General features: G+C 46.0%; 1 protein-coding gene across 2 annotated transcripts in view; it reads left to right on the top strand.

The window, feature by feature from the left end:
• dclk1b (doublecortin-like kinase 1b) overlaps nucleotides 1-16,398 on the top strand; it is a 32,773-nt gene that overhangs the window by 12,861 nt on the left and 3,514 nt on the right. For both annotated transcript variants that reach the window (XM_079514028.1, XM_079514027.1), the window contains exons 4-12: nucleotides 4,729-4,828; nucleotides 5,213-5,332; nucleotides 5,995-6,089; nucleotides 6,227-6,314; nucleotides 7,074-7,243; nucleotides 7,677-7,796; nucleotides 7,930-8,076; nucleotides 15,439-15,572; nucleotides 15,757-15,834. In XM_079514028.1, the coding sequence (XP_079370154.1) occupies nucleotides 4,729-4,828; nucleotides 5,213-5,332; nucleotides 5,995-6,089; nucleotides 6,227-6,314; nucleotides 7,074-7,243; nucleotides 7,677-7,796; nucleotides 7,930-8,076; nucleotides 15,439-15,572; nucleotides 15,757-15,834 (1,052 nt within the window). The remainder of the gene's footprint in view (nucleotides 1-4,728; nucleotides 4,829-5,212; nucleotides 5,333-5,994; nucleotides 6,090-6,226; nucleotides 6,315-7,073; nucleotides 7,244-7,676; nucleotides 7,797-7,929; nucleotides 8,077-15,438; nucleotides 15,573-15,756; nucleotides 15,835-16,398) is intronic.

Raw genomic sequence — 16,398 nt, 5'->3', positions numbered from 1 at the left:
CTAGATTTTGAAAGTCCTAATGCCTTAATGTTATTTATTTATTCGCCATATAGGTACATATTTTGAGTATTTTAAGCAAAGGGATAATTATCTTTTGGTTGGTAGATCACCTTGAGCTGGCAATTTTAAAAGTAGACCTCAAGTAAAAAAAGTGTGGGCACCCCTGTACTAGAGCATGTCTGAAATAAGTGTCAGTGCTGAAATCGACATGTAAATATGAATTAAATGCTTAAACATGTAGCTAGGTGTAATGTTAGAGACCACAGAAGTGAACCTTTCAAGCCTTTTTTCTCAACTCGCTGTTTTCTGCAAGACATTACTCTATAAGCCATATCTGTAAAACTGCTGGGTCAAACTGAACAACCAATATTTCAATTTGAAGCTATGATTGATAAAAAACGAAAATTAAAAAAAAATCCAATGGCAGTCCCTCAGTCACATTTGGTCACATTTATTTATAATGATGCTGATCTGCCTCCGTGGAGATGGGTGGAGATGGGTTCACTTATAGCAGAAGTTCACAGTTCAGTTAGTGCCAATTGTAGCAGGACAACACTGCCACCACCTGGAAGTATATGGTATTATTCAACAGTCATGATTGTACAACATGTATTTCACATTATGCCTTTTATTATGGGATGTATTGGATCCCCAAAACACAAATCTTCCACTCACATTACCCCCTTTTCGATCTATTCTTTCTGACCATTAATTGTGTAATAAACTTAAGGAAACAGGACTCTGATTAGAGCTGTTAATTACTTGTTGTCTACTATTTAAACCAATTTAAATATTCAAATTGGTTTGTCACTTCACTCTCACAGGTACAATGATTACAAATATTAGTGTAACATGCTCTGCAGACTGTTAACAATAACCATATATAACCAGTAAGACGCCTGAGGGCGAGAAGCGACCTAGGTCGCTTCTCACCACCTGGGTGCACTCATCCACCTGGGTGACAGCAGACTGCTGGGCGAGCGCTGGCGCTTTGGAATGGGGGGTCATCGTTATATCGTTGTATCGTTGTACTTCATCGTACGACCGTGTCTCATGGTGTGGTTTAAATCCTCAGAAAAATCATCTCTGTTCCATTATTCCTCTCACGTCTTTTTGTTGTGGTTTTACGGCAATGGTTTTCATTGGGAAAGCTGCGCAATGGCAACAAAACACTCTATTCCCAATGAAAACCATTGCAAAAAGACAGAGGCAGAACAGTTAGGTGTGTTACTGTAGGTGTGACTGTACCCTAAACCAGGGAGCTTTACAGTGCCCCTTTCTTTGCTCTAGTTTTGCCCTCATTTAGTATCCCTTGAATTATGTAGAAGTTTCATCCACCAGAACAGAATCCAACAAACATACATTGATGAAAGCAACAAGCAAGTCACTTACAGTACCATTTATTGACAGGAGGATGGTGTTTCGTTACATTTTGTATCATAGATGTCCTTGCATACTTCCTCATGGACTTTGCTGCAGTTGGTGAGGCTTGGCGTTCGGTGTGTTACATCACATCGTTGGCATTCCTTGCATAAAACCTTTCTTTGAAGATTAGATTTTAGTCATAAGGCTAGATTCATGCTTTGGAGAAAATACCAGTGTTTACATTGTTAAAGGACATTATTTTTTACCCATTTTCAACCTATATTCATGTAATTGGTATTTGGTCCTCATTAACCCTTAGACAGATTACTACTGGAAAACACGTGGAGTTTTGCATTAGTCTTTTCTGCCCTGTACGTGATTTTCCGTAGTTCTCTTTTTTTATTAATACCAATATATTAATTCGGTCCGCACCTCTGTATATAGTATTGAGCATAAATATCAACTACATTTCCCAGAATTCCCGTGTCACGTGACACACGTGTATGCTTTCCTATTGGAAACTGACGCCCAGCCCCCAGTGAACAGGGGGGTTGGTTGACTCCTCCGAGGTGGGCACTGGAGGAAGAGTTTTTCAGCCAGGTTTGCAGTCGCCGCAAAAAAAACAATCTGAAAAATGATCCATCCGTGTCCAGTGGCATTCTCCAGTCCCAGACCGTTGGCCGGGCTGCAACATCCACCCTCGCGGATTACACGTGTGCAATGTTTTTTCTTCTCCCCACCGGAGTTACCACCAAGGCTGATGCCTTCGCTAAAAGGTAATTTTATTGTATTCGAAAATGCCCTAATATGACATGTCTAGTAAGACGATCCCTATATTTGGCCCGAGCCGACCTAGTGCTGATATCAGATAGATGTGGTAGAACCATATATGGATAGATCTAACTGGTTTAGTCATCGTGACATGCATAGTCGGAGAATATATAACAAGGGTCGGTACTATAGGTGATCGACGTAGCTAACAAAAACATCTGATCAAATGAATGTATTGTACTGTGTCTTTGTGGGCCGAATCGTGGCATCGTGGCATACAAATAGATGTTTGTATAATTAGTATCACGATAAAATAATATGGCAACGTTAGAATGACACCACCAATGAGTGATCGCGTGTAATGTAGCTGCCCAGCGTATATCCAGCACCATCACGTCACCACATTCCACTGGCTGTTGGCTAGTAGTAGTTGCTAACAAACACTGCACAAATGGTACTGGCTATTGGCCGGGCCACAAGCCCGGGCAATAGCCAGTACCAATGTTGCTGGATGATTGCGACGCAATGGTGCTGGATATACCCTGGGCAGCTAGCTACATTACCACCGATCACTCATTGGTGTTTCATTCTAACGTTGCCATATTATTTTATCGTGATACTACTTATACAAGCATCTATTTGTATTTGTCATGCCACGACTCGGCCCACAAAGACACTGCACAATAAAATCATTGATCGCCAGCAGCCGGGTAAAACGCCATGTAATAGTAGCGTGCACTGACTACAGCTAAAATGTTTATTTCTTTTTATATATTTAGAACTGGCATCAGATGAGGAGGAGGAGGAGGAGGATGAAGAGTCAAGACTGCGATGGCGTTCTCCGACACTGAACCGGATTCATTCATTCATTCATTTCAGGGGGGGCAGTTTTTGGGTGTTTTTTTTATTTAGCCTACTCACACATAACCTGACTCCGCCAGATGGGGCAGCAGAGAGTACACTGGGTTCCCCCCTCCTGCTCCCATCTGGGAACTCTCAGGCAGACTTGATGCCCGGCCACAAAACGGCCTGGCCAATCAGCAGCAGCTAGAAGCGAAGTTGCTCACAAAACGGCCTGGCCAATCAGCAGCAGCTAGTAGAAGCTAGAAGCTGCTGCTAGAAGTTGCTAGAAGCTGCTGCTGATTGGCCAGGCCGTTTTGTGGCCGGGCATCAAGTCTGCCTGAGAGTTCCCAGATGGGAGCAGGAGGGGGGAACACAGTGTACACTCTGCTGCCCCATATGGCGGAGTCAGGTTAACTCACACACACACACCGTCAAGGACTGGGTTTGGGGACATTTGGGAGGAGTAGCTCTGATCCATAGCTCTAAATGCGCATTTAGAGCTATGGATCAGAGCTAGGGGAGGAGTAACTGTTTTGTATGTAGGCCTATTTATTTTCTGTAATATTTATCATTTTATTATGTTAGTAGTCGTAAAAAATAAAAGACGCTTTTACAATGAGTTAGACCTGTCATGACTATTTTGTTCACTATTGTGAGGTTTATTGTATATGACTAAGCAAGTTTCAACTGTGATTTACTCTGTAACGGTAGATGGTAATAACTCAATTTCTTTTTTATAATACAGTATACATTCAAGTCTATATTTTGATACATATCATGGGCACCAAGTCATATCAAAACAATGTCCTTGGATGTGTTTTTTATCAAAACTGTGTTTCTTCATAACAGGTTTTTGAGATACATGCATGAATAGACAAGGTACTGGTAAGACTATGTAAACATGGTATATATCAAAATGTGCGTTAGAATGTCTAATTTTACCCCAAAAAAGAATTGAGTTTATATGATGTTCCAATTTCAGAGCTATGGGGACTTTTAGCTGGATAGGTCAGATTGATCATGACTGACCATGCTATTTATAGATGGCAAAATATCTACAGTGGTACATGTGAGAAACTTTTTATTTTATTTTAATTGAACTAGACAACTCACCCTTTAAAATGAGATATTGCATGGCTATGTATGCCCAGCAGAAAAAAAGTTATTTAGAAAATAAAACTTCAACCGGGCATAACTTTTTTTGGTTGTCCTAGAAACAGAAACAGTGTAAATGCAGGCTCTTTTAAATGGCTTCCAACACAAGAACTAAACATTTTATCAACTCAGTTCATTTTTTTCCTGGAAGCAGACAAGTCAAGCTTTCTCTGAAGGTCTTTCGTTGTCACACATTCACAACAGAGAATTTTCAATAAATCATTCAAAAACGCCATTCTGCCATAGAGAAGTCTACAAACTATATAGAAATCCTTGAAACTCTCAAAGAGTTAATACTAATTTAAAAACCTGCTTACCAACTGTACTGTCCACAGCCCTCCTCTGAGACACAAACTGAGTAGACAAAAATGGTACCATCTTATGAGTATTAGTGAGGACCAATTATACGATGATAGGTTGAAAATGCATGAAGTGGTCCTTTAAGCTTCAAAAAGAGGTTAAATAAAACTGGGTGTGGGTCTTTACCTGATGTTTTTTGTGAGATAAAATTGATACATGGCAATTGGCAAAGTATTCTTTACAAAAGCACCAAATGTATTGTGACTGACAGGTATTTCCCTCCATCTTTTCCAGGTGGCATGCCTTCAGGACTTCTTCGGAGATGATGATATATTCATTGCATGTGGCCCTGAAAAGTTCCGCTACCAGGACGACTTCCTCTTGGATAACACTGGTAAGTGTTCTCACAGTGGTGAGCTCTATATATATACGCTATTCGTCGTACAACCAAAATGTTGAACATTTTGAAATCTTTCGAAAAATTTGTTTTGAAAGTTTTGGCTTTTTAATGTATGCCCAAAATAGGGCCATCAGGTCTATTCTCGTAGTTTCATTTGATATATTGATTAAGAATGATTACTTAATTTTGGCTAAATTAAATTAACAATCTTCAATTGACAACTGGTTATAGCCAACAAATGACCTGTACTGTACACTACAGTACCTGTGATTTGCTGTCTCCTGTCAGTGCTGCCTGCTTTTGGCAGCGGAGCTGTACAAATAATCTAATCATTGATGGTATCATTTAGATTTTCTTTCCTTATTACTTTCTCTACAGAGTGCAGAGTGGTCAAATCCACATCATATGGGCGAATCTCATCAATGCAGGGTCGCTTATCACCTAGAAGCGGTGGAATAACACGACGCAGGAGCAAGTCTCCTTCATCTATTGGTTCAGGTAGAGGGAGAGAGAGAGAGAGAGTGTGTGTGTGTGTGTGTGTGTGTGTGTGTGTGTGTGTGTGTGTGTGTGTGTGTGTGTGTGTGTGTGTGTGTGTGTGTGTGTGTGTGTGCGTGTGCGCGTGCGCGTGCGCGTGCGCGTGTGCAGCGTATATCTCGTTTGTGTCCGAGCATAGGCATGGTAACGCCCCGCCTGCCTCTGATTGGCCTACCGACACTGCCCGTCTTGACTGTCCTCCGAGATGCGAGGTTACTCCGTGGTGAAAAATAATACAAGAGAATGACAGAATGCAGCCTTGTAACTAACTTGTACGTTTTTCTGTAGAAGAGGCAAACTAATATTGTTTGCTTTGATTGAATAATTGATTGAACGCTTACGGTGTACTATATGATTTGATTTAGGTGTGTTCTAAATAAAGTGTTAGTGTTGATTACCGTGTATTAAACTAGGCCTAATTATAGTAAACTAATACTATTATACTAAAAAGGATAAAGATGAAGGGAAAGTGTCGGTAGGCCAATCAGAGGCAGGCGGGGCGTTACTATGCCTATATATGCTCGGACACAAACGAGAAATACGCGTGCGTGGAAGTTATGCAATTCATTTTCTATACCACTGCATCACCATTTTGATTATTTGTAACATTTGTGCTGTCTCTCTAGCTAATGGGACTGCAGGCAGTCAACTGTCCACCCCTCGATCAGGCAAATCACCCAGCCCCTCTCCAACCAGTCCAGCTAGCCTTAGACGCCGCCGGGTAAGGAAAATAAATAAAATATACAAAACACGTTTCAGACGCCATGGTCAGGATAGCCTAATCTGATCAGCGTAGCACTGACACACACTCAAAATAACTATAATTAGAACTAGAATTCACTTTGTGTTTCACATCAGGGATCTCAGCACAGTGGCTCATCTCTGTCTCTAGCATCTACAAAAGTGTGCAGCTCAATGGATGAGGGCGATGGAGCTGGCAGTGAAGGTAAGTGTTTTTTGTGTGAATTCTTATCCAGAGTTTGTTGAAACCTTGGAGAAAAGAAAACCGATTCCACACAGACATGATGAAGTCTGATGGACTGAATTGAGCCAAGACATAGGAGTCTATAGAGATAACCTACCGGTATATGGGTATAGAGATATCCTGTGTTTGTGTAACATTCATGAATGTATCTTAAAATAAGAATTACACTCATTCAATGCAATCCATGCCCTTGGCTTAATATTACAATATTACTCATGCTATACTATGTAGTCATAAAATAAACAAGATGGGGTCCAATTACGATATGGCTCGTGACACACTGTCATCAATACATCCACAAAAATGTCTACTACTAATGTATACTATTATACCATTTAAATTATCACATTATCCGCATCCGGGTGGCACAGGAGTAAAGTTCCTGCCCATCACTATAAAGATTAGGGTTCAATTCCTCCTTCCTTTTTTCTCCACCATACCATGCGATAGTCAGTAAAACCAAGACCTAGTGTATATACTATTGTATGTGTTTCACAACATGTAGGAAAAGGAAAATGGTACATTTTAAAGCGATATCCTGATCTCTTCATTGGGTGACAGCTATGCATGCCGTTTTCTGTGAAGATAGAATTATTTTACAGGGTAGTCATCATGACCATGAAATATTTTGGAACCAGTGATATAGTAATGTACCACATTATACATAAGTCTACAAAGCCTATCCTTTAACCTTGTTTCTATTTTGTTTGGGATCTGCAGCTGAGTTTATGGATGAGTACCCCTCAGTTCCTGCCACCATTGCAGAGAGATACAAAGTTGGGAGGACATTAGGCGATGGGAACTTTGCTGTTGTCCGAGAATGTATGGAGAGGGCCACTGGACGAGAGTATGCTCTGAAGATCATCAACAAAGGCAAATGCAGGGGAAAGGTGCATGAGATCTCTTTACTAATTTCACTAAGATTGAGTGACATTTTCTATTTAAGTTAACTTAATTTGATCTAAAATAAACAATACAAAATACTCACAATAAAGCAATAGACAGTTTTATATTGAAATGACTTGCCTTAGATAAAAACTCAATATTATATCACAGCTGTGTGTGTGTGTGTGTGTGTGTGTGTGTGTGTGTGTGTGTGTGTGTGTGTGTGTGTGTGTGTGTGTGTGTGTGTGTGTGTGTGTGTGTGTGTGTGCGTGCGTGCGTGCGTGCGTGCGTGCGTGCGTGCGTGCGTGCGTGCGTGCGTGCGTGCGTGCGTGCGTGCGTGCGTGCGTGCGTGCGTGCGTGCGTGCGTGCGTGCGTGCGTGCGTGCGGTAGCTTAAACTCTTATTTTTGTAACACTGAGTGACTATTGCTCTCATCCAGGAGCACTTGATCCAGAATGAAATATCAATCCTTCGGCGAGTGAAACATCCTAACGTTGTGCTATTAATTGAGGAGATGGACACTCAGAGTGAGCTCTATCTCATCATGGAGTTGGTTAAGGTATATTCCTAACATAAATGATCCTTTCAAATAAATCACAAGTCAGAAAACATGTCCAGAACACTTTTCAAAATGTTTTGATGTAACACATGCGTCAAATTCAAATTTCAAATGTGAATTGTTCTATCCTCAGGGGGGAGACTTATTTGACGCTGTAACCTCATCCAGCAAATACACAGAACAGGATGCCAGTTCTATGATGTTCAACCTGGCCAGTGCCATCAAGTATCTGCACGGCCTCCACATTGTCCACAGAGACATCAAACCAGAAAACCTTCTGGTATGTCTGGGTCTTCAAGAGGTTTTTTTTAAGCAGCCATGATAATTATGGGTTGTATTATATAGAAATTTCACGAAATACCTTTCGTTTATGGGTAGGTTTCCTTCAAAACCTAGCTGCAGAACATTATTTTATGTACTCCCAGGACAGAAAATTCTAGAATTTTCGCTGTCCTGGGCTCTAAGGGTGACGTAGGAAGCCACGCCTATCCCGTATAGATACCTGCGTGGCTACGTCAGCCCTCATTCAACTTTTCTTCTGCTAAGCTGCGAGAACGAACTTTAACATTCCAGTGTGTGCAGGGTAATATATCTCGCAAACTCGGCCGAGAGATTAATTCTTTAGGACCGTGAGATCTCTGGCACACTCTCGAAGCAAACAGAAGGATACTTCTCGAGAAAAAAAGCCGAACTTCGACACAAGTGAGTTCTAGGCAACTTGTTGCTACGCTAGCTTGTCGAAAAAACAGCTCGCGCCTCTTTTTCTCTCTCGCTAAAGCTAGCGTTTGTTAGCTTAAAGCTATCCATAGTTAGCTTAGCGCTACTAGGCAGATACGCCTGTGGTCTACTATTACACGCCACGAGGAAGATAAACCTGTGGCTGTTAAGCACTCGGACTCCTCTCTCTACAAGCAACCATGTCGCTGACGAGGGAGACCCAGCCCGGGGAAAGACGCCATCGAGGACAGCCGGTGCCCGCCGACTGTCAAGAAGGCCCCAAACAAAAGACGTGCTCCACCTGGGGATGCGGGAACACGATGTCGGGCAAAGACGGGCATGACGAGTGCATGTATTGTCTCGGCCTCACCCACACCCGTGAGTCCATGGAGGAAATCGGTCCCGTTTGCCTCCATTGTGAGAAAATGGTCCTAAACAACAGGCTCGGACGTGTCCAAAGGTATTATGACAACTTTGCCGCCCACGGACTCCGAGAGAGGAGCCCCACTCCTCCCCCGCGACGAGCTCGCATACAAGTCCCGCCAAAGGGGCTTTGGCCCCGCGTCACCACCGGAGAGGGACAACGAGCTACCCCGAGACAGAGGCTCGACTACTCGGGCAACAGAGCCCCAACCGGAGCCTCTTCTTCAAGAGCAGCACCTGCCGGCGCTAGCCGAGACAGGTACGCTACTTCAGCCTCTGCAACCAGGGATCACGAGGCCACTGATTACGAGGCTCATGGCGCGAGGCCAAGGGATACCTTCGCACCGCGCCGCTCTTCCCCAGCTCCACGTGCTCGACAACACGTCGTGCAGGCCACCATTGAGTGCCCGCCCAGACATACAGCTAGACGCAGACAGCCTGCCGTTGCACCCAGCTATATGGTGGACCGCCTGGACCCTTCCCCAGACCGCGCAATGTCTCCCGGTGGGGAGCATTGGACTACCAGGGAGGAAGGGGAGCTTCGTGATGACGAGCTCCCTTCCTTCCAGGAGCAACTCCAGGACTACCACGTCCTGGACGAGGCCTACGCGGACGAGCGAGATGGCCATGATGACCTCTCCCCCGGGGACTACGTCAGCACCACTCGTCGCCCCTTCGACGACCTGGATGCCATGGACATACAGGAGCACCAGCAAGCCAGGGCTCCTGTCCCCCCGCCTCCTGTACCCCCCATGGATGACTCCAATATTTACGAGATATACAGGAAGGCTAGTGCACGTTGTAACCACACATGGCCTAAGTCAACTGTCAAGGTACTACCATGGGAAGGCAGGACTGATGAGTCCGCCCCCCCCCCTGCACCTAGAAGACAGAAGCTCCCTATGGCACAGGGCTTCGAGGAGGCCATGATGCACGCCTGGGACGAACCCCTCCTGAAGGTGGATTTTCCCAAGGCCAGCGCCAAGGGGCCCAACGACATACCAGATAAACAAACCCTCGCCATAGACTTCATGCCAGCTATGGACAAGGCTATAGCGGCCTACCTGGCCAACCCTGCAGCTCCTAGAGTGGATCACCACGTAAAGGAACCGCAGCTCCTGTCCAGCAGCGTGAGGGAAGCCTCAAAACTGAACAAGTGGCAGTATGCACACATGTCATTCGTGGCGAAGGCCCTCAATGCAGGAGCACTTCTCCAGGGTTCCATGAAGAGCCTCCTCATTGAGATGGGACAGAAGTCCATTAAAGTCCAGCTAGCGGAACTGCCAGAAGACCTGGCCGAGTTACGCCGCCTGAATCACGAGATGGCCACCCTCCAGAGGGACTCCACTCTCCACAACGCCAAGGCAATGGCATGTTCCATCCTCCAGGAGAGATGGCGTTGGGTCGATCAGACCAGCGCCATCTCCCTGGAGACAAAGAAAGAGTTTGTGGCTGGAAATATCCACCCAGACAGTATGTTTAAGGACGCTCTGGCCAAGATGTCAGAGACCATCCAACAGCTCGAGTCCTCCACCAAGACGATGAAGGCGCTCGAACCGCTGGCCAACCAGGCCGCCCCGGTAGGCCGCCCCAAGGCTAAGAAGGCACCCTGGAAGGCCAAGACCGATGACAAACCCAGGTCCCAGGACCGGAGCGGAGATAGACAGCGACAGCCTGCAGGCCGAGGCAGAGCAGACCGCCGCACCTCTCCGCCGCCCTACAAGGCCAGGAGCGCTCCCAGAGGCCGAGGCCAGGGGAAGCGCAAATGACCTGCCCGGGCCGGGTCATCTTCCCCACCACACTCAGAGTTCAAGGCCAGAGGTGGGGATCACAGATCTCACCTCAGAGCCTGCGCTGAAGCGCTTAAGGGGGCCTGTACACAGTGCTGTGAGCACCGTTGTACAGACCCCGAAAATTGTTATGTGCAATTCACATGTGTATGTTTTTCCACGTTGTTCAATAAAGAAAACAAAAAAACAAAAAACACAAAAAACAATAAAACCAACTCTGAAGGGCATAGGCCCAGTGGGAAAGATAACCCGTCACAGGCCAAAAACTCCACGCCAATTTTTTCCAAACTCAATACCGAAAAAATTCACTAGAGGGAGACATTTCACACAAAGTAAGTCTTCCCCTAGGCAGGCCATGCACCACGCTGACAAGCACAGGGAACCCTTTGTCACGTCATCTGTCACAATGGCGGATATCCGGGGCTTCCCCGTGGATAATCCGTACAATTCAGACAGGATACAGGCTACAGTTCGCCTCGAAACCGCCCACTTCCAGGAAAATTATTTTCTCAGAAGCGAGCGGGCAAAAGGCCGCCATTCTGCAAGAGGAAATCAATTCATTAATGCAGAAAGGCGCCATCACAGAGGTGGCCCTCGACCAATCAATGAACGGTTTTTACTCCCGCTATTTCTTGGTAAAGAAAAAGGGGGGCGGACTCCGTCCCATTCTAGACCTGAGGGCATTGAATCGTCACTTAAAAAAGCTGCGATTCAAAATGCTTACTCCACCAGTCCTCCTACGCCTAATTCGCGAAGGGGACTGGTTTACGTCAATAGACCTGCAAGACGCATATTTCCACATTCCGATTTACCCGCCGCACAGAAAATTTCTGCGCTTCGGGTTCAGAGGAAAAGTGTACGAGTACACAGTCCTTCCCTTCGGAATGTCACTGAGTCCCAGAGTCTTCATAAAGTGCACCGCGGCAGCTATCGCTCCGCTCCGACAGCAAGGGATCCGTCTCGCTACATACGTAGACGACTGGATCCTACTTGCAGACTCTCCACGAGAAGCACTGTCGCACACACATCGTGTGCTCAGCCACCTCGACTCGCTTGGGTTTATAATAAACCACGAGAAGAGCATGCTTATGCCAACACAGTCAATAGACTTTATAGGCATAACACTGAACTCAATCTCTTACACGGCCCGCCTGAGCCAAGAGAGAATAGACGCAACACTGCAGTGCGTGGCGTCATTCAAAAGGGGACGCTCGATTCCTTTTCATGCATGCCTCCGGATGGCGGGGTTAATGGCCTCTGCGGTCTATTTAATCCGCCTAGCAAGGCTACATATGAGACCTTTCCAACGATGGATAGGCTCTCTACATGTACCAATGCACCGTCGGCACCAGAAGGTAACAGTAACATCACAATGCATACTAGCCCTTCAATGGTAGTCAGACAGGAAAACCCTCTCAGAGGGCGTCCCCATGGGAAAGCCTCTGATCAGGAAAGTCATCACTACAGACGCCAGCATGACAGGCTGGGGAGCCACGATGGAAGGACTCACAGCCAGAGGTTTATGGTTGGGGCCACTACGTGCCCTTCACATAAATTACTTAGAGCTCATGGCAGTCTTCCTCGCCCTGAAACACTTCGAGCAGCGCATCCTGGGTTGCCATGTCCTAGTCAGGACAGACAACACCACGGCCATGTGCTACATCAACAGACAAGGTGGACTCAGGTCCCCTCGTCTTCATCAACTGGCTCAGAAACTGATCCTGTGGTGCAACACACGCGTCCTCTCAATAGTAGCGTGTCACGTCCCAGGTCTTCTGAACACAGGGGCAGACCTGCTGTCCAGAGGACCTCTCCGCTACTCAGACTGGTCACTACACCCTCATGCAGTGGCCCAGGTCTGGAGCAGGTTTGGGAAATCCAAGGTGGATCTCTTTGCCACAGAGGAGAACACGAAGTGTCCCCTCTTCTTCGCAATCAGGGGACCATCAACGTTGGGGCTAGACGCTCTGTCACACCAATGGCCCAAAACCCTTCTCTACGCCTTTCCCCCGCTATCCCTCATCAGCCCCACTCTGGACAGAGTGAGGACTCAGGGTCTGAAGGTGCTCCTAATAGCCCCGTCGTGGGGGGTCTGGAGGTCGGAAATAACCCCTCTCCTCTACGACCAGCCGTGGAGAATTCCCCTTCGAGCGGATCTCCTCTCTCAAGCGAGGGGGGAGATCTTCCACCCTCACCCCCAGGACCTAGACCTATGGGTCTGGCCCGTCAAAGGGTGATGTTGACTGCCGTGGGTCTACCTCCGAACGTAATCGAAACGATTCAGAAAGGCAGAGCCCAGTCAACAAGGGACCGTTACGACACAGCCTGGCGCGTCTTCGAGCATTGGTGCTCACGAAGACCAGACCAAACAGTCCCCTACCAGGCCTCAGTGATCGACGTCCTGTCATTCCTGCAGGAGCTCCTAGACAACGGTCTAGGCCTCTCCTCAGTCAAGGTCCATTTGGCGGCAATCTCTGCCTGCCACCCAGGCTTTGATAACCAGACGGTGTGGAAGCACCCGCTGGTAAAACAATTCATGAAGGGTGTACGCAGGGAACATAGGACATGCAGATCCCTCGTTCCCTCGTGGGATTTGTCCCTGGTTCTAAAGGCGCTGGCTACAGCACCCTTTGAACCACTACAAACCGTGAGCCTCAAGCTCCTAACCCTGAAGGTGGCTCTCCTGATCGCACTCACGACAGCAAAAAGGGTCAGCGACCTACATGCGCTCTCGATCTCTCCAGACTGCATGAGGTTCGATGAGGGGTCGACCAAGGTCACCCTAAAGGCAAACCCCGCCTTCATTCCCAAAAATGCTCTCTCAGTGTGTGTGCCAGTGAACCTACAGGCTTTCCATCCCCCGCCGTTCTCCTCTGACGAAGACAGCAGGCTTAATTGCCTCTGCCCAGTCAGAGCTTTACGCATATACGCGGATAGACTGGCTCCCTTCAGACAAGGAAGCCAACTCTTTGTGTCCTGGGGTGCCAGGACCAAAGGAAAGCCCGTCACGAAGGTCACTATCTCTAACTGGATAGTGGAAGCCATCCGTCTGGCCTACACTAGCCAAGGCGTGGATTCCCCTCAAGCCCTGAGGGCCCACTCCACAAGAGGTGTGGCAGCTTCCTGGGCACTCTACAAGGGTGTCTCCATTCAGGAAGTCTGCACAGCAGCAAGCTGGTCTACACCCTCGACTTTCGCCACATACTATAACCTAGATGTGGCAGCGCCTTCGCTAGCGCACGCGGTCTTGGGGGCCGCTGCTCAGTAAGGCATCAGGGCAGCATAGCGCTGCCTCCTGCTCTCCACAAGGACTAGGTTCTGGACCCAAAAGGGTCCGAGCCCCTCCCAAAAGGTTTACCTGGGACCCACTGGAAGTTCAGGTCACGGGAGTTCATAAAGTCCCATAAACGAAAGGTATTTCGTGAAATTTCTATATAATACAACGTTAAAGGTTACTTTAGTAACCACGGTTGTATATATAAATTGAACGAAATACCTTTCGTGGAACGCCCTTCTGTTCTCTAAAGCAGAAGAAAAGTTCCGAATGAGGGCTGACGTAGCCACGCAGGTATCTATACGGGATAGGCGTGGCTTCCTACGTCACCCTTAGAGCCCAGGACAGCGAAAATTCTAGAATTTTCTGTCCTGGGAGTACATAAAATAATGTTCTGCAGCTAGGTTTTGAAGGAAACCTACCCATAAACGAAAGGTATTTCGTTCAATTTATATATACAACCGTGGTTACTAAAGTAACCTTTAACGTTTGTGGTACTCAAACAGTCAACACAATGCCCTCCATAACCTGAGTATAACTTCAAATACCCTATAGCAGTGGTTCCCAAACCTTTTCATGTCAAGGACCCCCAAATTGACACTCATCAGCCCTATTTGAAAAGATATGCCAGGGACCCCCATACGAGAAGATTTTTACGGTTCTAGCAGTGATTCTCAACCCGTTTAATTTCAAGGACCCCCAGTTTGACATGAATTAGGCTACAGACTCCCATTTAATGGCATTTCTATCTTTGAGACCCCAATTTATATTGTAAAATCAATGTTCATTTAACTGAGAGTGTACAAATGTACACTCTCTGAGTTACAGACCCATAAGGGTCCATTTGGTTCCAAACTCTCATTTAGCTGGGGACCCCCTGCAACTCCCTCAGGGACCCCTTGGGGTCCCCAGACCCGACTTTGGGAACCACTATACAGTAGGTCTAGTAGTGGTACAGAAATAAATTTGAATGGGAACACTAATAACGATATTTTAGTCAAAAATATTCATTCTTTGAGAGCAATTAGGGCCTTTCAGGACTATTTACAATATAGATACAGTAAAAAAAAACATCAGCCTAAAATAAGAGATTTCCTCTTATACTTATCCTCTTGTACTACAGCAACTACACTGCAGTATAGTTTTTACATTGTATTATCGACCCCATTATCTCCCATTTCCCAGTTTTCTATTTAGAGTAAAATATGGAATACAGCTGGCTGATAATCTTCCTAAAACATTATTGTCTCAGCCTACATGACAATTACTCCATGTGAAGTGAAGGTTCCCAGATGAATAATGGTCTGTTTTCAATACAAGTTTTCAATGAAGATGTTGCACAATCCTTCAATAGAAACCTCTGCAGATTTTGAGCACTGCAAAGGTCCTGCATTTATAGGGTCATGAATGTCTTTTTACCCTGCTGTATTTAACTCAGGTATATGAGCACCAAGATGGCAGTAAATCTCTAAAGCTGGGGGACTTGGGCTTGGCTGCGCTGGTTGATGGGCCCCTCTACACTGTGTGTGGGACTCCAACTTATGTAGCACCAGAGATCCTTGCTGAGACGGGGTGAGTCCGAGTAGAGGAGTGCGCTCCAGTCTGAACCTCAGTGTGACACAATGTTAATATAGGGCCGTTTATAGTGGGGGACAAGTCAATCATAATCACAATTGAAAAGAAAACAAGACCTGCTTCAGACACACACATTGATGATATTTCTTATATATTGTTTTCATCTAATGTGTTAAAACAGATATGGCATCAAGGTTGACATCTGGGCAGCTGGTATCATCACTTACATCTTGCTCTGTGGCTTCCCTCCTTTCCGTTGGTAAGTGTGTCTGGCTATATTTTAGAACAGTGATTCTGAACCTGTGGGCCAAGAGGATATTGCAAGTGGGCCTCTTGAGATTGCATGACACTACGCTTTTATTGATAATATAACATGAAAATAAATTAATGTAAAGTGTCATAGTATGTTTTTATTGTGATACCAATAAATGGGAACTTAAAGGTATATTCAGTGATTTGACTTAATTCAAATATCACTTATTTTTTATTTTTTTCTGGATAATCCTCCCTACTATAGAGTGTGCTGACCATATAAGGAGTTCCTCCCTGTCCCCAGTGAGCCCCTGGGGTCAAAAAACCCTAGTTTCAGTTTTGGTGGCGGGTGGCAAAGCCTTCATCCAATCAGGATGAGAGGGGCCTTCCTCCAATCATGATCGAGTGGGGGCGGGCCTTAGTGCACATGCTGTTGGCCTGTTGCACTTCCCCCCACTGTAGAGCGTGCATGTGCACATTTTGTTACCGGGGCGGACTGTTTTTCCAAATCACCCAAATCACTGAATGCTCCTTTAAAGTATGTTAGGTTCATTGATCCAAGCTGGAACAC

The sequence above is a fragment of the Electrona antarctica genome (assembly GCF_951216825.1).
Source record: "Electrona antarctica genome assembly, chromosome: 11".
Classification (NCBI taxonomy): domain Eukaryota; kingdom Metazoa; phylum Chordata; class Actinopteri; order Myctophiformes; family Myctophidae; genus Electrona; species Electrona antarctica.
The sequence above is the reverse complement of the archived record's forward strand: the minus strand, read 5'-3'. Positions and strand labels throughout refer to the sequence as shown.